This window comes from Nerophis ophidion, linkage group LG26 (genome assembly GCF_033978795.1).
Source record: "Nerophis ophidion isolate RoL-2023_Sa linkage group LG26, RoL_Noph_v1.0, whole genome shotgun sequence".
NCBI lineage: Eukaryota > Metazoa > Chordata > Actinopteri > Syngnathiformes > Syngnathidae > Nerophis > Nerophis ophidion.
The window spans coordinates 7,066,667-7,090,543 of NC_084636.1; the positions used below are offsets into that span (position 1 = coordinate 7,066,667).

The 23,877-nt window shown below is 40.4% G+C and overlaps 2 protein-coding genes across 4 annotated transcripts in view; both read right to left on the reverse strand.

Annotated features, from left to right (window-relative positions):
* cdc14ab (cell division cycle 14Ab) overlaps window positions 1-8,078 on the reverse strand; it is a 28,791-nt gene extending 20,713 nt beyond the window's left edge. Inside the window, exons 1-5 of one of the 2 annotated variants that reach the window (XM_061887903.1) lie at window positions 7,467-8,078; window positions 3,965-4,055; window positions 3,815-3,890; window positions 3,473-3,565; window positions 3,259-3,338 (exon numbers count right to left, since the gene is read on the reverse strand). In XM_061887903.1, the coding sequence (XP_061743887.1) occupies window positions 3,259-3,338; window positions 3,473-3,565; window positions 3,815-3,890; window positions 3,965-4,055; window positions 7,467-7,548 (422 nt within the window). In that variant the 5' untranslated portion in view covers window positions 7,549-8,078. The remainder of the gene's footprint in view (window positions 1-3,258; window positions 3,339-3,472; window positions 3,566-3,814; window positions 3,891-3,964; window positions 4,056-7,466) is intronic. The other variant, XM_061887904.1, reaches the window with a different exon arrangement.
* A 1,957-nt stretch (window positions 8,079-10,035) lies between these two features.
* The window catches only part of rtca (RNA 3'-terminal phosphate cyclase), a 53,166-nt gene continuing 39,324 nt past the window's right edge, over window positions 10,036-23,877 (reverse strand). For both annotated transcript variants that reach the window (XM_061887908.1, XM_061887907.1), the window contains 4 exons: window positions 20,415-20,473; window positions 20,161-20,255; window positions 19,997-20,101; window positions 10,036-10,224 (listed from right to left, as the gene is read on the reverse strand). In XM_061887908.1, coding sequence (XP_061743892.1) covers window positions 10,126-10,224; window positions 19,997-20,101; window positions 20,161-20,255; window positions 20,415-20,473 — 358 coding nt within the window. In that variant the 3' untranslated portion in view covers window positions 10,036-10,125. The remainder of the gene's footprint in view (window positions 10,225-19,996; window positions 20,102-20,160; window positions 20,256-20,414; window positions 20,474-23,877) is intronic.

A 23,877-nucleotide genomic window follows, 5' to 3' on the forward strand; every position in this document is an offset into this window, starting at 1 on the left:
TATGCAATTTCAAATTATTGAAATCAGCCTCCTCCATTTTGAAAATGTTGACAGGTGAAGTGTCACTCGTGACGAGTTTGCCCCGGCGCAAATTCTAGGCATATGCTAATTATTTGGCAAAACGAGTTTAACCCGGCGGAAATTCTAGACATGCGCTAATAATAATAATATTTTGCTAAACGATGGCAACACTAAATTGGCCCTAGTGTGCGAATGCTGTCTGTCTATCTGTGTTGGCCCTGCGATGAGGTGGCGACTTGTCCAGGCTGTACCCCGCCTTCCGCCCGATTGTAGCTGAGATAGGCACCAGAGCCCCCCGCTACACTAAAAGGGAATAAGCGGGAGAAAATGGATGGATGGATAGATGGAGTTTGACCCAGCGTTAATCCTGAGTTGGCCGTAGTGCTAAGCATGCGCTAATTATTTTGCGAAACGAGTTTGACTTGGCAGTAATTCTAGGCAGGCGCATACTATATACCCGGCGGCAATTCAAGGAAATACGGTAATGCGCTTTGAGTCACTAGAGAAAAGCGCTCTATTGGGACGGCGTGGCGCAGTGGTAGAGTGGCAGTGCGCAACCCGAGGGTCCCTGGTTCAATTCCCACCTAGTACCAACCTCGTCACGTCCGTTGTGTTTTGAGCAAGTCACTTCACCCTTGCTCCTGATGGGTGCTGGTTAGCGCCTTGAATGGCAGCTCCCTCAATTAGTGTGTGAAAGTGTGTGTGAATGGGTAAATGTGGAAGTAGTGTCAAAGCGCTTTGAGGGCCTTGAAGGTAGAAAAGCGCTATACAAGTACAACCCATTTATCATTTATAAAAATAATACACTTCACACGCACACACACGCAAATCTACTCCATTTATGTGGTGGAACCTGCACAAAGTGGCCCAAAACAAGACCAGTGGGACCAGGTAGAGCAGGGGTCGGGAAACTTTTTGGCTGATGGAGCCATTTAAGCCAAATATTTTAAAAAGTATTTCCGTGAGAGCCATATAATATTTTTTTTAAGACTGAATACAACTAAATGCATGCATTTTTAAGTAAGACCAACATTTTTAGAGTATAATAAGTCCCTTATTGTTTTTAATAACATTGTTATTGTGAAGTTAACTAACAACAAATAAAATACTTCTTACCATTGATGCGACTTCTTGAACAGGTACGGTATAAAACCGGATGGATGGATTAAAATGCATGAGAATGCATGAATTGATTAACGTGGACCCCGACTTAAACAAGTCGAAAAACGTATTCGGGTGTTACCATTTAGTGGTCAATTGTACGGAATATGTACTGAACTGTGCAATCTACTATTAAAAGTATCAATCACTCAATCAATATTTTGAACGTTATTTTTAACACTGTGATTACCAGCGGAATTATTCATTACTTACCGTGTTATGCAATGTCAGCTAAGATTTATCTGAGAGCCAGGTGCAGTCATTAAAAGAGCCACATCTGGCTCTAGACCAGGGGTCGGGAACCTTTTTGGCTGAGAGAGCCATAAGCCAAATATTTTAAAAAGTATTTCCGTGAGAGCCATATAATATTTTTTTAAGACCGTATACAACTAAATGCGTGCATTTTTAAGTAAGACCAACTTTTTTAGAGTATAACAAGTCTTTTATTCTTTTTGATAACATTGTTATTCTGAAACTAACAAAACAATAAATAAAATACTTCTTACCATTAACGCGACTTCTTAAAGGGGAACATTATCACAATTTCATAAGGGTTAAAACCAATAAAAATCAGTTCCCAGTGGCTTATTTAATTTTTTTTTTTTAATTTTACCCATCCCGGAATATCCCTAAAAAAAGCTTTATAGTGCCTGATTTTCACTATCTGTGAAGCCATCATCCATTTTCATGTGACGTTATCCAGTGATGCCAATACGGATAGCACAGCAAGATATAGCGACATTAGCTCGGATTCAGACTCGGATTTCAGCGCCTTAAGCGATACAACAGATCACGCATGTATTGAAACGGGTGGTTGGAGTATGGAGGCAGATAGCGAAAACAAAATTGAAGAAGAAACTGAAGCTATTGAGCAAATAGCTATTGACGCTATTCGGCCATGTTTGCCTTAGCATCGCCGGTAAAATGTGCAGACTAAACGTTCGGGACTTTCGCATCTTGTGATACTGGAGCAACTTAAATCCATCGATGGGTAAGTATTTGGCATTAAATGTGGGTGGAGGGAAATGCTGGATGTTAATATAGTTTCAAATGTACATAAAGCTAGCCTAAATAGCATGTTAGCATCGATTAGCTGGCAGTCATGCCGCGACCAAATATGTCTTATCAGCACATAAGTCAATAACATCAACAAAACTCACCTTTGTGATTTTGTTGACTTTATCGTTGGAAATGCATCTGGAGGTTATCCATACATCTCTGTGCCATGTCTGTCTTAGCATCGCATGTAAAATGTGCAGACACTCTGGTACATTCAATGGGGGTCTGGCGGCAGATTTCTTTGACTTTATCGTTGGAAATGCATCTGCTTTGAGGGTCGCAGGATACCCACACGATCTTGCCATCTCTGTAGTAGCATAGCTTTTGTCGGCAAAGTGTGCGGAACAAACGACTGACCATTTCGTCGGCTTTCCCCACACCCTCGTATTTTGAACAAATTTCGTCCAATTTCTTGCCACTTTGGCATCTTCGGGCCAGTGATGCAACTTGAATCCCTCCCTGTTAGTGTTGTTACACCCTCCGACAACACACCGACGAGGAATGATGTCTCCAAGGTTCCAGAAAATAGTCGAAAAAATCGAAAATAACAGAGCTGAGACGCGGTGTTTGTAATGTGTTTGAGAAAATGGCGGCTTTATTACCTAGGTGACGTCACGTTCTGACGTCATCGCTTCGAAAGCGATAAATAGAAAGGCGTTTAATTCGCCAAAATTCACCCATTTAGAGTTCGGAAATCGGTAAAAAAAATACATGGTCTTTTTTCTGCAACATCAAGGTATATATTGACGCTTACATAGGTCTGGTGATGTTTCCCCTTTAAACAGGTGCGGTACAAACCAGATGGATGGATTAAAATGTATGAGAACGTTATTTTTTGACACTGTGATTACCAGCAGAATTATTAATTACTTACCGTGTTAAGCAATGTCAGCTAAGATTCATCTGAGGGCCAGGTGCAGTCATCAAAAGAGCCACATCTGGCTCTAGAGCCATAGGTTCCCTACCTCTTCTTTAGAGCCATAGGTTCCCTACCCCTGAAGTAGAGTCTGGACTCACCTGAACGGGAGGTAGGAGGCGTTGGATCCAGAGATCAGAGCTCTGTAGGCTTCTTCTGGAGTTTTCTTCAAGTAGATCACCTGACACACACGGTCATTCGCTCAGGTGAGACGCCATTTACACCTAACAGTCCCAATTGACATCAGTGTTGGCGCTAATCTAACAGGGTGGGAGGGTGAAAGTGGGGAGGAACTCGGGGGTTTAGGGGACTCACAGCGTATCCTCCGATGAGCACGGCGGCATTGGACCTCTTCCTCTGGTCGAAGCTGGTGTAGTGGACGATGCGTTTCCTGGTCAACGTGAACGACTGCACGCAGAAAACAATCGGCAAGGTTAGGGGGAGATGATGATGATGGTGGAAAGGTTGTGAATAAGTGTTTAAAAGCACGATTTAAGTGGACGCGTGTATCTGACACTAAGTGTGTGTGTGTGTGTGTGTGTGTGTGTGTGTGTGTGTGTGTGTGTGTGTGTGTGTGTGTGTGTAAAATGGCGTAAGCCTCCAGGTACATTGTGGACATTCCAGCCCAGGGCGGAGGCGTCGGCGCCTGGAACTCACCTTGAGTTTCTTGTTGAGTTTACAGCAGTATCGGTACAACATGGCCAAGTTGAGCGGCCCGAAGTCGTCGTAGAAGCTGCCCACACAACAGGAAGTCAGCGAATCCCCCTTCACAATAACAGCGTTATCGTGCGGTCAACCCAGACTTACTTCTCGTAAACAAACTCGTCGTCCGTGCAGAAGTAGTGAGTGTTGGCCGTGCTTTTGGGCTTGCTTCGTAACGTGGCGAAATACAGACGCTCTGGAAGACATTTGGCACGGTTAAAAAGGTCTGAGCGTGGGCCACCTGGGGGGGGGTGGGGGGGGGGCTGACAGGAAATAAACATTCTTCACTGCGTATCGTGGAGACACAGACCGTTGCTATGGTGATGCACCCGCTGGTCTTGAAACAACTTGGTAATGCCACTGTGATACATTTGTATTACAATCCTTTAGCAAAGTAACAGTGAAACTCATGGGAATAATCACTGGATGGAGAACTGGGGGTGGAATTAAATAAATGATCTTCTTCAGGCAAAACTGGACAATCATGCATTACATTAGGGATGCACCGATTAATCGGTAACAGAATATATTCGGCCGAATATGGCAAAAAAAGCCACATTCGGCCTTCGGTGGAATGAGTTAAAAACAAGGCCGAATAGTGGCGTGTGACGCAATTTTTTGACGCGGTGACGCAATCAACCAACGTGCAGTGACGCGGTGACGTTGGGATATGTTGTGTACCTGTATAAGTGTATGAGGTTACAAGCACACACTTATTGAGATTTAGTGGGGCCTCTGTTTACATTATTAGCCTGTTGTGTAGGCTACCTGTATAAGTGTAAGAGGTTACAAGCACACACTTAATTGAGATTTACTTGAGCCTTCTGTTTACATTATTAGCATATCTACTGTGCCTAAGCAGACTTTTGCCAAAAGGACAATAATTCATTTGTTGTGGGTTTATCCACTTTAATGCACTTTATTTTTTTTTGGAATGCATGTTTTGTTTGAAAGCCAAATATAAATGAAAAACTTTGTGCTTTTTTTGAAAAGCAAAGGCTACTGGAATATTAAAAAAATGTCAATATTCAATAAAAAATTACTTTATTTGAAAAACATGTCTAAATATTTATTCTAGGCTATTTATGCAATATTTAAAAAATTGTGAAAAACTGCATTCATTATTTGGTATTCGGCCTTCGGCCAAGTGTTTGAATTTTATTCGGCTTCGGTTTCGGCCACAAATTTTCATTTCGGTGCATCCCTACATTACATTCTATATTTCAGTGGTTATCAACCTTTTTTCAGTGATGTACAATTTTTAAATTGAAGTACCCCCTAATCAGAGCAAAGACTTTTTGGTGGAAAAAAAGAGGTGAAGTAAAATACAACACTATGTCATCAGTTTCTGATTTATTAAATTGTATAATGGTGCAAAATATTGCTCATTTGTAGTGGTCTTTCTTGAACTATTTGGAAAAAAAAGATATAAAAATAACTAAAAACGTGTTGAAAAATAAACAAGTGATTCAATTATAAATAAAGATTTCTACACATAGAAGTAAACATCAACTTAAAGTGCCCTCTTTGGGGATTGTAATAGAGATCCATTAACTTAATTCTAAACATTTCTTCACAAAAAAAGAAATCTTTAAAGGTCTACTGAAACCCACTACTACCAACCACGCAGTCTGATAGTTTATATATCAATGATGAAATATTAACATTGCAACACATGCCAAAACGGCCGGGTTAGTTTACTAAATTGCAATTTTAAATTTTGCGCCGAAATATCCTACTAAAATGTCTTGGTATGACGCGTGCGCGTGACGTCACGGATTGTAGGGGACATTTTGTTCCAGCATCTTTCCTAGCTATTAAGTCGTATGTATTAATCGCAAAATTCCACAGTATTCTGGACATCTGTGTTGCTGAATCTTTTGCAATTTGTTCAATGAATAATGGAGACATCAAAGAAGAACGCTGTAAATGGGAAGCGGTGTATTGCGGCCGGCTTTAGCAACACAAACACAGCCGGTTTCATTGTTTACATTCCCGAAAGATGACAGTCAAGCTTTACTATGGAACAAAGATGTCAAGCAAACACGGTTGGATTGGACCACACACACAAAGTACAGTGTATTATGCAGCGATCATTTCGAAAGATCGTGTTTCGAAGAGGGTCCCTTGCGAAGGGCAGAGATGGGCATCGCCACCACCCGACGACTGGTGCTGAAGAAAGGTGCGGGGCCGACCTTCAGGTTGTACTGGTACGACCATATAATCTCACTAAAACACTAGCAACACAATAAGCAGATAAGGGATTTTCCAGAATTATCCTAGTAAATTTGTCTAATAACGTCTGAATCGCTCCCACTGCCCTCTAGTCTTTTTTTTCTAGTCCTTCACTCTCTCTTTCCTCATCCACAAATCTTTCATCGACGCTTTCTCTGTATGAATCGCTCTAGCTGCTGGTGGCCATGATTGTAAACAATGTGAGGATTTGAGGAGCTCTACAACCAGTGACGTCACACGCACATCGTCTGCTACTTCCGGTACAGGCAAGGCATTTTTATTAGCGACCAAAAGTTGCAAACTTTATCATCAATGTTCTCTACTAAATCCTTTCAGCAAAAATATGGCAATAACGCGAAATGATCAAGTATGACACATAGAATGGACCTGCTATCCCCGTTTAAATAAGAAAATCTCACTTCAGTAGGCCTTTTAACATCAATATTTATGAAACATGTCCACAAAAAAATCTAGCTGTCAACATTCAATACTGCATTGTTGCATTTCTTTTCACAGCTTAGGAATTTACATTCATATTTTGTTGAAGTATTATTCAATAAGAGGACTTTTTAATTGTTGCTAGCCCTGCGATGAATGGCGACTTGTCCAGGGTCTAACCTGCCTTCCGCCCGATTGTAGCTGAAATAGGCGCCAGCGCCCCCTCCGACCCCAAAAGGGAATAAGCGGTAGGAAATGGATGGATAATTGTTGCAATCCATCCATCTTCTTCCGCTTATCTGAGGTCGGGTCGCGGGGGGAACAGCCTAAGCAGGGAAACCCAGACTTCCCTATCCCCAGCCACTTCGTCTAGCTCTTCCCGGGGGATCCCGAGGCGTTCCCAGGCCAGCCGGGAGACATAGTCTTCCCAATGTGTCCTGGGTCTTCCCCGTGGCCTCCTACCGGTTGGACGTGCCCTAAACACCTCCTAATTGTTGCTATTTTTAGAATATTTCAAAATAATCTTACTACCCTTGGCATACCTTCAACTACCCCCATTTGAGAACCACTGCTGTACTTTACCTTTTACACTATATCCATCCATCCATTGTCTACAGCTTATTCCCTTTGGGGACGCAGGGGGCGCTAGTGCCCATCCCAGCTACAATCGTGCGGAAGGTTGTGTACACTCTGGACAAGTCGCCACCTCATCGCAGCCTTTTACACTATATTCATTTATATTATGTGTTGTCAACTTTGTACTTGTTTTTAATGTCATTGCCGGAAATAAATAAGTTAATGAAAGAAAAAAAAAAGAACTTTACAATCTTTAACTCAAGTCATTCAAAGTCTTAAATACGTCATTGGTTTATTTCCGCATAAAGTCACGTGGTTCGAGTGTTGCGTTCATACATTTATGTAGTTTTTGTATTACCTTTGATGAACTCGGCGGCTCCGAGCGGGTCGGACTCCTCCGCCACGCCGAACAAGGCGGACAGAACCGGGGAGTGGGTCATGGGTCCGTCGGACGCTCGGAACTCTCAACTTGTCGGTTAGCCGCCGGCAGGCTAACAGCCACAGGCTAGCTGGAAGCCGTCAACAAGTTGTCAACTTTCTTCTCAACTTCCCATCACGCTTGGCTTGACGTTACCCGCCACGCACGGTCACGTCGCCGGCCTCAATTCGACAGAAATGTCCCTCGGCTCTCAGTGAGTCGCCGCCGAGTAATCCCGATGTAGCATGTTAGCACGTCCGCCCTCCAGCGGATTAGCGACAACAGTTTGAAGCACTGATTGAGTAAGTCCCGCCTGTAAAACACGTTGCCATGGCGACCGGCGGCTTTGGGCCGCGACTGCAGCCAATCGCGGCGTGTTGCCTTCACTGTCACCGGGTAAATGCAGACTCCGCTTTTCTTGCCACAATAAATAAAGAAAGAACGACTTCGGACTTATTTCCAGTTCGCTGCGGGGTTCCTTTTGTTGTTAAATGCAGACTGTCGTACTCTCACTGAGGTGGCCTCGAGTCTGCGGGATAGCCAAATAAAAGCGTTCAACACAATCGAAGTCGATATACAAGTTTTACCTGTTCAATTGACCTTACGTCAGAAATGTGGTGTCTTCAAATTCTTTGTTTACATGCTCGTTGTTTTTGTTTTTTTTAAACCTGTTTTTCGTCTTTCCGGGGTGGTTTATATATTAGAGGACTAATGAGTGTAAAAAAAACACGTGTACTATGTTTTTCAACTGTGCTGTTTTTAAAAGGGAGGTAGACAGGTGGATCACTTTGTCCTAGTCAGCTACGTGTGACGTCACAGTGCGAGCAACAAGGCGTGACTAATGAGGAGCTGTTTGCATCAGGGATGACGTCACACCATACTTGCCAACCTTGAGACCTCCAATTTCGGGAGGGGGCGGGGCGTGGCTAAGAGGGGAGGAGTATATTTACCGCTAGATTTATAGATTCACCAAGTCAAGTATTTATATATATATATATATATATATATATATATATATATATATATATATATATATATATATATATATATACACACACACACACACACATATAAAAAAAATACTTGACTTTCAGTGAATTCTAGCTACCGTATTTCCTTGAATTGCCACAGGGTATATAGTATGCGCCTGCCTTCAATTACTGCCGGGTCAAACTCGCTTCGCAAAATAATTTGCGCATGCTTAGTATTATCGCCTGGTCAAACTCGTGACGTCACGAGTAACACTTCCCCTGTCATCATTTTCAAAATGGAGGAGGCTGATTTCAATTAAGAGCTATTCAGTAGGATTTAAGTTCCAAGCTTACATCACACTCAAATTTTTACTGCATGCCTTTTGTAAGTGCCGGATTGAGAAGAGGCTTTAAAATAATTAGCGCATGTTTACTTTTACCGCATGCCTTTGGTAAGCGCAGGAGTGAGAAGAGGTTTTAAATTAATTAGCGCCCCGTCAGCAACTCAAGGAAATACGGTGTGTGTGTATATATATATATATATATATATATATACATATATATATATATATATATATATAAATAAAAGAAATACTTAAATTTCAGTGTTCATTCATTTATTTATCACACATAACACTCATCTACTCATTTTTGAGTTAAGGGTTGACTAGTCCATCCTTGTTTTTTAACCATATGCATGTACAGTAATTGGCAGTATTGTCCTGTTTAAGAGTGTCACAACATTGCTATTTGGCAGACGAACTGCTTTACGGTAGACGAAAAGGGACTGCTGTTGTTGTGTTTTTTTACCGCGCTGGGAGGACGCTAATGAAACTGCCTAACAATAAACCCACATAAGAAACCAAGAACTCGCCCTCGATCATTCTACAGTTATAACGTCATTGGGCAGACACGCTCTTTATACACGTCACTCAGGTCCCCATGGAGCAGGAGGGGGCGTGGCCTCCAGCTCTGCCTGAATTCCGGGAGAAAATTTGTCCCGGGAGTTTTTTGGGAGAGGCGCTGAATTTCGGGAGTCTCCCGGAAAATCCGGGAGGGTTGACAAGTATGCGTCACACTCACCTGCAACCAAAGAGATCCACACGCAATTTGTAGTCAGTCCAAGTCCGTGTGCCGTAGGCGACGTCTCTGTGGTCCGCGGATCATCTTGGTGCAGCCTGCGGACATCCGCCATGCTGCAGAGCGGCGGGATGAATGGATGACTTGTGGCGGCGATGGGGGGGGGTTCAGGTGACTCGGCTCGAGTTTCCTCCGGGTTCTACAGGGGATGCAGGTGTGGGTTTCCATCACGATCAGGTTTCCACAGGCAGTCAAGACCCGACGTTGGCCCACTTGTCACAGGCGACTTAACGGGGGTCACGTGGTCGACTCGTCACGGAAACCTGTGCAAGTTTTGACCAGCAAAATGTGACGTCGCCTTCTTTGGAACATTGCACGGGCAAAAAAAAAACAACAAAAAAAAACATGCCAGTAACAATAATGTAAGAGTTGGGCAAATACACTTTTCACACTACAAATACAGTTTATTGCCATTTCTTTATTGATTATTATAGCTGAAAAAAACAAAACCTGAGAAGTTCAGCCATGTTGGAGCACTTCCAGAGCTCTTATAGGTTGGGGTTGGTGAGCCCTGACCCTTGGCATTCAATGATGTAGGTGGCATTGTTGCTCACTTCGTCCTCACACTTCGTGACTTTGAACTTGGCCTGTTAGGAAAAAAAAAATAAAAAAAAGGTTAACTTGGTAAAGTTGCAGTGAAAAGCCATTAGGGCGGGTGTGTCAAACGTACGGCCCGTGAGTTTGCCAAGTATTAAAGCATTTTAAACGAAAGAAACTGCTGTTCTAAATGTGTCCACTGGATGTCACAATAGCATTTCTGTTAGGATTAGCAAGAAGTAGAAAGTAAAGCGTGGCGGCTTCCTCTCCCACGACCGAAATTGAACAAAAAAAATCCCAGGTTTTATTTATTTCTTAAAGGGGAACATTATCACCAGACCCATGTAAGCGTCAATATATACCTTGATGGTGCAGAAAAAAGACCATCTATTTTTTTAACCGATTTCCGAACTCTAAATGGGTGAATTTTGGCGAATTAAACGCCTTTCTGTTTATCTTGCTGGAGGCGATGATGTCAGAATGTGACGTCGCCGAGGTAACACACCCGCCATTTTCATTTTCAACACATTACAAACACCGGGTCTCAGCTCTGTTATTTTCCGTTTTTTTGACTGTTTTTTGGAACCTTGGAGACATCGTGCCTCGACGGTGTGTTGTCGGAGGGTGTAACAACACTAACAGGGAGGGATTCAAGTTGCACCACTGGCCCGAAGATGCCAAAGTGTCTGCCACCAGACCCCCATTGAATGTGCCAGAGTGTCTCCACATTTTACCGGCGATGCTAAGACAGACATGGCACAGAGATGTATGGATGACCTGCAAATGCATTAGCAACGATAGTCAACGAAATCACAAAGGTGAGTTTTGTTGATGTTGACTGCCAGCTAATCGATGCTAACATGCTACGCTAATCGATGCTAACATGCTATTTACCGGCGGTGCTAAAGCAGACATGGTACAGAGATGTATGGATAACCTGCAGATGCATTTGCAACTATATTACGTTTCCTTCCACCCACATTTAATGCGAAAAAACCCACTTACCAATCGAAGGATTTAAGTTGCTCCAGTGTCAAAAGATGCGAAAGTCCTGATCGTTTGGTCCGCACATTTTACCGGCGATGCTAACGCAGATATTCGGCCATGCTATGGCTATGAATAGCGTCAATAGCTATTCGCTCAATAGCTTCAGTTTCTTCTTCAATATTTTCATACTCCAACCATCTGTTTCAATACATGCATAATCTGTTGAATCGCTTAAGTCGCTGAAATCCGAGTTTGAATCCAAGCTAATGTCACTATATCTTGCTGTGCTATTCGCCATTGTTTGTTTACATTGGCAGCACTGTGTGACGTCACAGGGAAATGGCCAGTGTCTTCGCAGAGAGCCGAAAATAAGGCACTTTAAAGCTTTATTTAGGGATATTCAGAGACCGGTAAAATTTTGAAAAAAACTTGAAAAAATACAACAAGCCACTGTGAACTGATTTTTATTGTTTTTAACCCTTTTGAAATTGTGATAATGTTCCCCTTTAACACATCATTATTTGGCACCCTTACTCCCCCATAATGTCTCTGTCAAAAACGAGAAAACTTAACCCTTCTGAATAGTTTTTACCTCCGTTAGCACTGGATTGATACGTGGATATGACAAAGGAGGTATTTGATACCTAGAAAAGTTTACATGTCTTTTTTGTTCAATCCCAGAAAGACTGGGATTTAAAGTTTAATCCTGGCTTTGGAAATACACGGCACTGAAAAAAGTGACTTTTTGGAGTTGTAAACTCTATTAGAGTAACTGTCATAATTTATACCTAATATTTTTAACATTCAGTAATAACTAGAGTTTCTTAAGTAAAATTAAACATTTTATCAACGTGATACATGAATTATGGTGGAAGAGTAAGTTTTACGTATGTTTCCTCATACTATTTAAATGTTTAAAAATTGGACGTACATAAACCTAAAAATATTACATAAACTTTACTCTGAAAATCCAGTGTTTTGAAACGCATGCACGACAACGCATGCGCACACCACAACAGGCTCTGGCCGGCTGGCTCTGCTCTGGCGGTATAGCTCGGTTGGTAGAGCGGCCGTCTCAGCAACTTGAGGGTTGCAGGTTCGATTCCCGCTCTCGCCATCCCAGTCACTGCCGTTGTGTCCTTGAGCAAGACACTTTACCCACATGCTCCCAGTGCCACCCAACCTGGTTTAAAAATGTAACTTAGATATAGATGGGTTTTACTATGTAAAGTGCTTTGAGTCACTAGAGAAAAGCGCTATATAAATATAAAGGAGGAGTGGCTGTTAGGATCACTTCACAGAACACTGCAAGGTGGCATTATGGGTAATTCTTATCTTGCGTTTATAATGTGTTACAGAGTCGATGTTTATAAGAAATGTGTTTGGTGTGGGTTCACAGAGTGTGGCGCATACTAGTAAGAATGTTAAAGTTGTTTATATCACAACCGTCAGTGTAAAAGGTATGGCTGTTGAACAAGTATGCATTGCAATCTCGTATCAGGAGCATCGAAACGCATGCGTCCTTCCGGCACGTAGGCAGAATGGTTTAGAAGTGGGCGCGATGACATGCTTATAGAGCAGTGGTCCCCAACAACCGTGCCGCAGCATTATTTTTTTTAAGTCTTTTTAATCACACTCATTTCTATTCCTGAATGACATTGATAAGCGCTGAAGTGAGATGAGGTTTTAAGATATTTAGCGCTCCGACGGTTTTACAAGGAAATATGGTATATAAAACTTACTTAAAATTTTGAGTAAAATGATGTTCCTGCCGATGAAAAACAAGTAGACTTTACCTAATTTGTTTAAATAAATATAACTTCAAACTTGGATGTAATTAAGTAACTGTTACTTTATATCAGGGGTGTCAAACTCAAATACAGAGCGGGCCAAAATTTAAAACTGAACGAAGCCGCGGGCCGAGGTTGAACAAATAAATCCTTTAATAGGGACCCAAACAAGTTTTGCATTGAATATTATAACTTTATAGTGACATGCAAAATCAAGTTTAAAATAATAATAATTAAAACATATAAATAGGCATATCAAATAAAATAAAAATACAAATTGAATGCCTCTTTTCGGCTGCGGGTTTGAGTTGGGGCGGGGTTTGGTGGTAGCGGGGGTGTATATTGTAGCGTCCCGGAAGAGTTAGTGATGCAAAGGGGTTTTGGGTATTTGTTCGGTTGTGTTTATGTTGTGTTACAGTGCGGATGTTCTCCCGAAATGTGTTTGTCATTCTTGTTTGCTGTGGGTTCACCGTGTGGAGTATATTTTTAACAGTGTTAAAGTTGTTTATACGGCCACTCTCAGTGTGACCTGTATGGCTGTTGACCAAGTATGCCTTGCATACACTTGTGTGTATGAGCCGCATATATTATGTGAGTGGGCCGGCACGCTGTTTGTATGGAGGAAAAGCGGACGTGGCGACATGTAGAGAACGCCAAAGGCAGTGCTTTTACGGCCCGCCCCCAATATTATTGTCCAGGTGGAAATCGGGAGGGGCACTGAACTTCGGGAGTCTCCCGGGAAAATCGGGAGGGTTGACGAGTATGAGTATTAGCGGTGAATGCGGTGTTACAGCGGCAGGCCAGGTCTAATGTTAATTTGATATTGCCTCAAGGGCCAAATGAAATTACATGGCGGGCCAAATTTGGCCCGCGGGCCAGAGTTTGACACCCATGCTTTGTATCTTCACAACTGTTATGTTATATGGTAAGTAGAATCTACTTGATACTGGCAAGTGAGTGTTACTTGATATTGCAGCATTAAATTTGACCTAAATCATTTGCGTGCAAATACTTACAATCATTTTTTTAAGTAAATCTAATGAGTTATCTTTTTCAGTGTGAAACAAAGTCTCAACTGATTGGGTTTTTTTAAGCTGCACCAATTTACTCAGAATTTTCAACAAACTTGAAGTGTTTTGTCCAGAGGATTATCAGTGATTTTTACATTTTCTGAATGTGCTTGTTCTATTTTTGGCCAAAGTAAAACGAAGAAAACAACCCACAGTTGTCTGTATTTTTAAGTTATCATGCCATGATTTTACCATTCCGGCCCACTTGGTGATATGTTTCCCTCTATTCGGCCCCTGAACTAAAATTAGTTTGACACCCCTGCATTAGAGGGTAAGCTTTCATCAATTAAACCAGGGGTGTTAGACTCATTTTCATAGTGGGCCACATTGCAGTTATGGCTGCCCTCAGACAGTCAATATATGAATAGAAATGGAAGAGGATTTGCCTCATGTTGTACAGTGCATCTGGAAAGTATTCGCAGCAGAATGGAATACATCCGGTTTGGTCCTAAAAATTCAAAAAACAATACCCCATGTCGTTGTAAAAAGTTTTTTTTTTTTTTTTTTTTTTTAAATAAATTTGTTTATTTAATTCAGGGGTGCCCACACTTCTTCTGCAGGCGAGCTACTTTTCAAACGACCAAATCAAGGGGATCTACCTCATATTTATCATTTATATGTTTTTATTTATGAAACATACGTTTTTGTTAACAGATTAAAGGTTTTTAATTATAAAGCAATAATGTTTAACACATATAGAGTACTTTCTTTCATGAAGACAAGAATATAAGTTGGAGTATCACCTGATTCGGATGACTTGCATTGATTGGAATCCGACAGAAGTGCGGATAACGTCGGCATTTTCAAACAAAAGTCCTCCTTTCTGTCCAACACCACATGAAAGTGGTTGGTTTTTGGCATATTTTATGTCCAGCTTTCATACTCCTTTTTATACACTTTACAAGAAATCCATTAGCTCTGTAGCTTGCTAGCTTGTGCATGCCAGCTTTCTGAGACTCTTATTTTGTAAGCGCAGGCAAGAGGAAGCAGCGCTTTTATTGTGAAGATAGGAACTGTGCAGTCGGTCTTTAGAGTTTTGACAGCCGGTACGGCGCGAATGTGTTGAAATAAAAAGTGTTTCTCGCCTTCCTGTCTATCACTTTTTCTTAAAGGGGAACATTATCACCAAACCTATGCAAGCGTCAATATATACCTTGATGTTGCAGAAAAAAGACCATGTATTTTTTTAACCGATTTCCGAACTCTAAATGGGTGAATTTTGGCAAATTAAACGCCTTTCTGTTTATCGCTCTTTTAGCGATGACGTCAGAATGTGACGTCACCGAGGTAACACACCCACCATATTCTATTTCAACACATTACAAACACCGGGTCTCAGCTATGTTATTTTCCGTTTTTTCGACCATTTTTTGGAACCTTGGAGACATCATGCCTCGTCGGTGTGTTGTCGGAGGGTGTAACAACACTAACAGGGAGGGATTCAAGTTGCACCACTGGCAAGAAATCTTCCGCCAGACCCCAATTGAATGTACCAAAGTGTCTTCACATTTGACCGGCGATGCTAAGACAGACATGGCACAGATGTATGGATAACCTGCAGATGCATTTGCAACGATTAAGTCAACCAAATCACAAAGGTGAGTTTTGTTGATGTTGTTGACTTATGTGCTAATCAGACATATTTGGTCACGGCATGACTGCCAGCTAATCGATGCCAACATGCTACGCTAATCGATGCTAACATGCTATTTACGCTAGCTGTATGTACATTTGAAACTAGATACCCACATTTAATGCGAAACAAACACTTACTAATCGACGGATTTAAGTCGCTCCAGTGTCACAAGATGCGAAAGTCCTGATCGTTTGGTCCGCACATTTTACGGGCGATGCTAATAAGGCAGCCATGCTATGGGCCACTTCATTAGGTACATCCACGCTATGGCGGAATAGCGTCAATAGCTATTCGCTCAATAGCTTCAATTTCGTTTTCACTGTCTGCCTCCATACTCCGACCATCTGTTTCAATACATGCGTAATATGTTGAATCGCTTAAGCCACTGAAATCCAAGTCTGAATCCGAGCTAATGTCGCTATATCCTGCTGTGGTAATGTTCCCCTTTAATAATGAGCTCGCAGCAGCCAGTGTCATCTCACAAGACCCTCAGGTGTCGTGAATGTCAATCAAGTGACGAAAGTGACGTCTTGGTGAAGATTGATCGATAATTTTTAGGTCTATTTTTTTAAATGCCTTGCAATCGACTAACACACCCTCCGCGATCGACGAAATGGACAACCCTGATTTAATTGATGTATTTGTAGATACTACTTGTTTTTTTTGCTGTTTCTTTCTTGTTTTTTAGGGGGGTGGGTGGTATGGTTGGGATATAAACAAAAAAATAATTTGACATTTAGGGCAGACAACAGATATATGATGTATGTTAATATGATGTAATGGATGGGAAGGTCTGAGGCTGGATGTCAATAAAAAAATAAAAAAAAAATAACAAAATCACATGTACATAAGTATTCAAAGCCTTTGCTCAATACTTAGTTTTGTATTTGGCAGCAATTACAGCCTCAAGTCTTTTTTGAATAAGATGCCACAAGCTTGGCACATCTTTGGACAGTGTTGCCCATTCCTCTCTTTGCTGCACCTCTCAAGCTCATCAGGTTGGATGGGAAGCGTTGATTTTCATCCAGGATGTCTCTGTATATTGCTGCATTCATCTTTCACTCTATCCTTACGAGTCTTAGTTGCTGCCGCTGAAAACCATCCCCACAGCATGATGCTGCCACCACTATACTTCACTGTTGGGATGGTATTGACCTGCTGATGAGCGGTGCCTGGTTTCCTCCAAACATGACGCCAAAGAGTTCAATCTTTGTCTCATCAGACCAGATCATTTTGTTTTCTCATGGTCTTGGAGTCTTTCAGGCACATTTTGGCAAACTTTTTTTTTTGACAAGAAATGGCTTCCGTCGGGCCACACTATCATACAGACCTTGTTGGTGGTTTGCTGCAGAGATGGTTGTCCTTCTGGAAGGTTCTTCTCTCTCCAAAGAGGAATGTGACCATCGGGTTCTGGGTCACCCCCCTGACTTGACTAAGATGAATGCAGCAATGTACAGAGACATCCTGGATGAAAATCAACACTTTCCATCCAACCTGATGGAGCTTTAGAGGTGTTGCAAAGAGGAATGAGAGAAACTGCCCAAAGAAAGCTTGTGTCATCGTATTCAAAAAGACTTGATGCTGTAATTGCTGCCAAAAGTGCATCAACAAAGAATTGGGCAAATGCTGTGAATACTTATCGACATGTGATTTTTTTTTTTACTTGCAATTTAAAAAGAAAACCTTATCACATATGGCGTATTTTATGTAGAATTTTGATGAAGTAGGCCCTAGAATACTTTTCCGGATGCACTGTAACCACACAATCGCTGATTACACATTTTTTTTACCTATACTGTAAAAAATGTGTTGGATTTTACGGTAAAAAAAAAACGGGCATCTCAGTTGCCAGAAGTTTATCGTAAAATTTGACAATGTTTTTACAGCATTTTATTTTAAATGGAAAAACAACATAACAGTTTTTTGTCGCGGGAATATCTACAGTATGTTCAACAAAGTTTTGGACAAAGGCTGTGAATACTTATGTACATGTGATGGTTTTTTTATTTGCAATTTAGAAAGAAAACCTTGTCACATTGTCGTTATGGGGTATTTTATGTAGAATTTTGATGAAGTGAGAATACTTTCCAGATGCACTGTAATCACACAATCGCTGATGTGTTTGATTATTACATTTTTTTTTTTTTACCTATACTGTAAAAAATGTTTTGGATTTTACAGTTAAAAAAAAAAAATCTGAGTTGCCAGAATTTTACCGTAAAATTTTGCAATGTTTTTAAAGTATTTTACTTTAAATGGAAAAAAAATAACAGTTTTTTGTCCCGGGAATATCTATGTTTGTAGAGTGTTACTGTAAATGTAAAAAACTGTACCGCGATATTTATTGTCATTAACAGTGTATAATTTGATGGATAACTTGCTTTGAAGTCATGAGTCAAGCAAATATTCAATTATTTATTTATTGTTTAACAAAAAAAATTCTGAATGTATGACATTTTAATATTTGTTGCATTATTGGACTATATTACATTAGGAATTATGAGCGGTGACATGCAGTAAATGCTTTTTTTCCTGTCAAAATAGAAAGAACAAGTACATTTGGTAAGAAAAGTACTATGCTTATTATAAACATAATTTGCAGGTTTTTGCGAGCCATATAAAATGATGTCGCTAGCCGGATCTGGCCTCTGGTCCTTGAGTTTGACACAATTTTAGGTGATATATTTTGCACTTCTTTTAACCTCTTAGGGCCCAAGCTGTTTATTTCCATGCTTTTTTTTATATTTCTCTTTACTATTTAAGCTTATTGGAGCCTAATTAGAATAAAAACTAAAAATCATCTTTTGATATGATGTACTTAGTCCATAAGTACACAAATGTGTACTTCATGTGTAGTGACATGCATATTTTTATTTTTACACTTTGTTTTTTCCAATTTCCGTTGTATGTTATACTCTTCTGACACTACCAGATGGAAGTATTAGTGTCCACATAAGAGGCCATAAGATCCCAATTCAGTCTGTACACAATTTTGGAAATAAGAGCTAAAAGGTGCTGTCCACGCATGTGGCCACTAAGGCCTTTAGAGCAGGGGTGTCCTAAGTGTAGCCCGGGGGCCATATGCGGCCCGCAGTTAATGTTTAACCGGCCCGCAGCACAGCATTCTAAAAATACTAAAATATATACATTTAAAAAAAAAAAAAAAAGTGGAATAAAAGAGGAAATTGGTGAAATGCAACAAGAAAAAGTTGCATTGTTGACTCTAATAACACAATTTTTTAAATGATTTCTCAAAAAATAATAATGAATACAAATCAATGTTGCTATAAATTATTGATTGATTTAAGGACAAAAAGGACATAAATACAACAAACATAAAAACATGAAAATTAGAAAAAAATGTTTCCATACTAATTATGTACTAATACTAATTATTCTATTGATTGTTATTAGAAATATGCTAAATCAATTACAATATATATTATCTGAAGCCGATATAGAGATTTAAGTGTTGCATGAAAAATAAATATATATATTTTTTTAAAAAGCATGACCTTTTTAGGAGTGGGGCACTTTTGGATCACCATGGATTTTAGTGGAATTTAATAACTGTCTTTTCTTAAAAAAAAACAAAAAAAACAATTGTAATCAATTTTGCTATGAATTATTGACCTATTTAAGGATGCACTGTAATCACACAATCGCCCTAGTAATTTAGGGCTATATAAATAAACATTGATTGATTGATTGATTAAATATTTCAGTTTGAAAATCTTTTTGGGAAAAATATTGTATATTTCGTATTTTGCCTCAAAAAATTGGGTTTTGACAAAAAGCTTGTAAAAAGTAAAAAAATAAAATAATGAAGTAGAATTAGCGATTCAAGGGTTTTATGAAAAAAAAATATATATGACTTATTTTGAACCTTGTTTAAGACTGAAACCCTTCGAGGTCCCTAAGACCTAACTTGAGGGAGCCCCAACAATAAAAAAAATAAATTAAAAAAAAGTGTATATTGTATTGATTTTGAAAATGAAAAAATATCAACTTGGCCCCCGCGTGCTTTGATTTTTCAGTGTGCGGCCCTCAGTGGAAAAAGTTTGGACACCCCTGCTTTAGAGGTATGTTGTACTATTGTATTTTATTCATCCTGTGTTACAATGTAAATGTGACACTGTGAGCCCTATTTTTTTGTTTCTAATTATTTCTTACGTCTGTACAGCAGTTTGGCCAAATGGGGATGTTTTTAAATGTGCTATATAAATAAATAAACTGAACCGACACATCAATCCTATAATATGAACACAAAACAACTTTGACATGACTACATCGGCCCCCGATATTTTTTTAGGAGTTCTAAAAGATCGCAAGACCTCACCTGAGTCAGCTGCTCCGCCACGTGGATGGCTGTCTGAGTGTGGAGCGTTACGGCGCCTGTCCGAATCCGAGATGTCCCCTTTGCCAGCGCCATGAAGATGATGAGCTGACGAGACAAGATTGCCGTCATCACAATCCCTCTTTACACGAGTCCGGACCGCTTACCTGGTCCTGAAGGAACTCGTCCACGCAGCCGTTGTGCCGGATGTTTCTAAGCAGCATCTCCGCAGCCTCTATGCCAATTTTGTCCGCATACACGCCTGAAACACACACGTCCTCTTTAAGACACAAGGAATCCCTAAGACTGAGCTTGTGTGTGTCATAAAAATATTAACATGTCTTTTCAGGTTTGTGTTTGTCCCCTAGAGTCCTCACAAGGACAACAAAAATTACAGTACTGCACACAAAGTTCCGCTCACCTTTCTTGCCCAGAGCTGAACCCGCAAACAAACATCCTGTGGACGACTCTGCTATGATTCTGAAAACACACAATCAGTTTTCAGGCTTAATACGTTTAGGCCAGGGGTCACCAATGCGGTGCCCGCGGGCACCAGGTAGCCCGTAAGGACCAGATGAGTCGCCCACTGGCCTGTTCTAAAAATAGCTCAAATAGCAGCACTTACCAGTGAGCTGCCTCTATTTTTTTTAAATTTATTTATTTACTAGCAAGCTGGTCTCGCTTTACTTGACATTTTTAATTTTAAGAGAGACAAAACTCAGATAGAATTTGGGGCGGTATAGCTCGATTGGTAGAGTGGCCGTGCCAGCAACTTGAGGGTTGCAGGTTCGATCCCGGCTTACGCCATCCTAGTCACTGCCGTTGTGTCTTTGGGCAAGACACTTTACCCACCTGCTGCCAGTGGCACCCACACTGGTTTAAATGGAACTTAGATATTGGGTTTCACTATGTAAAGCGCTTTGAGTCACTAGAGAAAAAGCGCTATATAAATATCATTCACTTCACTTATTCACTTCACTTGAAAATCAAAGAAAATATTTTAAAGACTTGGTCTTCACTTGTTTAAATAAATACATTTATTTTTTTACTTTGCTTCTTATAACTTTCAGAAAGACAATTTTTGAGAAAAAGTAAAACCTTGAAAATGAGTTTAGGATTTTTAAAACACATATATCTTTTTACCTTTTAAATTCCTTCCTCTTCTCTCCTGACAATTTAAATCAATGTTCAAGTAAATTACTTTTTTTCATTGTAAAGAATAATAAATACATTTTAATGTAATTCTTCATTTTAGCTTGTTTTTTCGACGAAGAATATTTGTGAAATATTTCTTCAAACTTATGATTAAAATTCAAAAAAAATATTCTGGCCAATGTAGAAAATCTGTAGAATCAAATTTAAATCTTATTTTAAAGTATTTTGAATTTCTTTTAAAATTTTTGTTCTGTAAAATCTAGAAGAAATAATGATTTGCCTTTGTTAGAAATATAGCTTGGTCCAATTTGTTATATATTCTAACAAAGTGCAGATTGGATTTTAACCTATTTAAAACATGTCATCAAAATTATAAAATTAATCTTAATCAGAAAAAATTACTAATGATGTTCCATAAATTCTTTTTTAAAATTTTTTCAAAAAGATTCAAATTAGCTATTTTTTCTCTTCTTTTTTTCGGTTAAATTCAATTGGGACTCTTTAAAATTCAAATTATGTTTTAAAATTAAATTATCTTTTTTTTCGTGTTTTCTCCTCTTTTAAACCGTTCAATTAGGTGTTTTTTTTAATCAATTGGGGCGGTTTAGCTCGGTTGGTAGAGTGGCTGTGCTAGCAACTTGAGGGTTGCAAGTTTGATTCCCGCTTCCGCCATCCTAGTCACTGCTGTTGTGTCCTTGGGCAAGACACTTTACCCACCTGCTCCCAGTGCCACCCACACTGGTTTAAATGTAACTTAGATATTGGGTTTCACTATGTAAAGCGCTTTGAGTCACTAGAGAAAAAGCGCTATACAAATATAATTCACTTCACTTATTCACTTCACATCAATTATTCTCTACAAAAAACCTTCCGTAGAAGGAAAAAAAATGTACGACGGAATGACAGACAGAAATACCTTTATATATTATATATATATATATATATATTTATTTATTAAAAGGTAAATTGAGCAAATTGGTTATTTCTGGCAATTTATTTAAGTGTGTATCAAACTGGTAGCCCTTCGCATTAATCAGTACCCAAGAAGTAGGTCTTGGTTTCAAAAAGGTTGCTGACCCCTGATGTAGGCCATGTCCAGACCAACACGGATACTTAATAATAAACTACAGATGCCGATAAATGCTTTAAAATGTAATATCGGAAATTATCGGTATCAAAAAGTAAAATTAAAGATATTTTAAAACGCCGCTGTACGGAGCGGTACATATCCGGTAAAACACGGACGTAGGGAGAAGTACAGAGCAGTTGCGTCTCCCAGTCAGCAGCTCCTCCCCTCTCCCACACACAACACAGGAGTTGACGACTGCAGCATGAGAGGTTTACTGGCGACGCTTGGTGACCTCATCAAACCGCTGCGAGCGGAGCATAACAACAACAAGAATGTGTTGTTGCCGGTGCTGTAGCCTGGCTAACAAGTGAACTCGCTCTGTGACTGATTAACAACACCATGTCTATGGTTTGGAATTATTTTTAAAGTGTGTCTGACGGATAAAAAACTGCCAATATGACATGACTGCAAAAAGTTGGTTATGCGAGGAGGAACCGAGACGTCTTCCTTTAATACATGGGTGTCAAACTCTGGCCCGCTGGCCAAATATGGCCCGTCGTGTAATTTCATTTGGCCCTTGAGGCAATAATAAATTAACATTAGAGCTGGCCCGCCGGTATTATACAGTGGCGGTGCCGCTGTATCACCGCATTCAACGCTAATTCTCATACTTGCCAAACCTCCTGATTTTTCCAGGAGAATCCCGAATTTCAGTGCCTCCCCCGAAAATCTCCCGGGGCAACCATTCTCCCGACAATATTGGGGGCGTGCCTTAAAAGTACTGCTGTTAGCATCCTCTACAACCTGTCGTCACGCCCGTTTTTCCTCCATACAAACCGCGTGCCAGCCCAGTCACGTAATATATGCGGCTTCTACACACACACAAGTGAATGCAAAGCATACTTGGTCAACAGCCATACATGTCACACTGAGGGTGGCCGTATAAACAACTTTAACACTGTTACACCACACTGTGAACCCACACCAAACAAAAATGACAAACACATTTCGGGAGAACATCCGCACTGTAATACAACATGAACACAACAGAACAAATACCCAGAACCCCTTGCAGCACTAACTCTTCCAGGACGCTACAATATACACCCCCGGTACCAACAAAACTCGATTTTGCATGTCACTATAAAGTTATATGAGCCTTGGGTGTTCCATATTCAATGCAAAACTTGTTTGGGTCCTAAATAAAAGGTTAAGTTGTTCAACTTTGGCCGGCGGCTTTGTTCAGTTTAGAATTTTGGCCCACTCTGTATTTGAGTTTGACACCCCTGCTTTAATACGAGATGCTACCTCAGTAGAAGCATTTAAGTCTCACCTTAAAACTCATTTGTATACTCTAGCCTTTAAATACACCTCCTTTTTAGACCAGTTGATCTGCCGCTTCTTTTTTTTCCCCTATGTCCCCCCCTCCCTTGTGGAGGGGGTCCGGTCCGATGACCATGGATGAAGTACTGGCTGTCCAGAGTCGAGACCCAGGATGGACCGCTCGTCGGGACCCAGGATGGACCGCTCGCCTGTGTATCAGTTGGGGACATCTATACGCTGCTGATCCGCCTCCGCTTGGGATGGTTTCCTGTGGACGGGACTCTCGCTGCGGTCTTGGATCCGCTTTGAACTGAACTCTCGCGGCTGTATTGGAGCC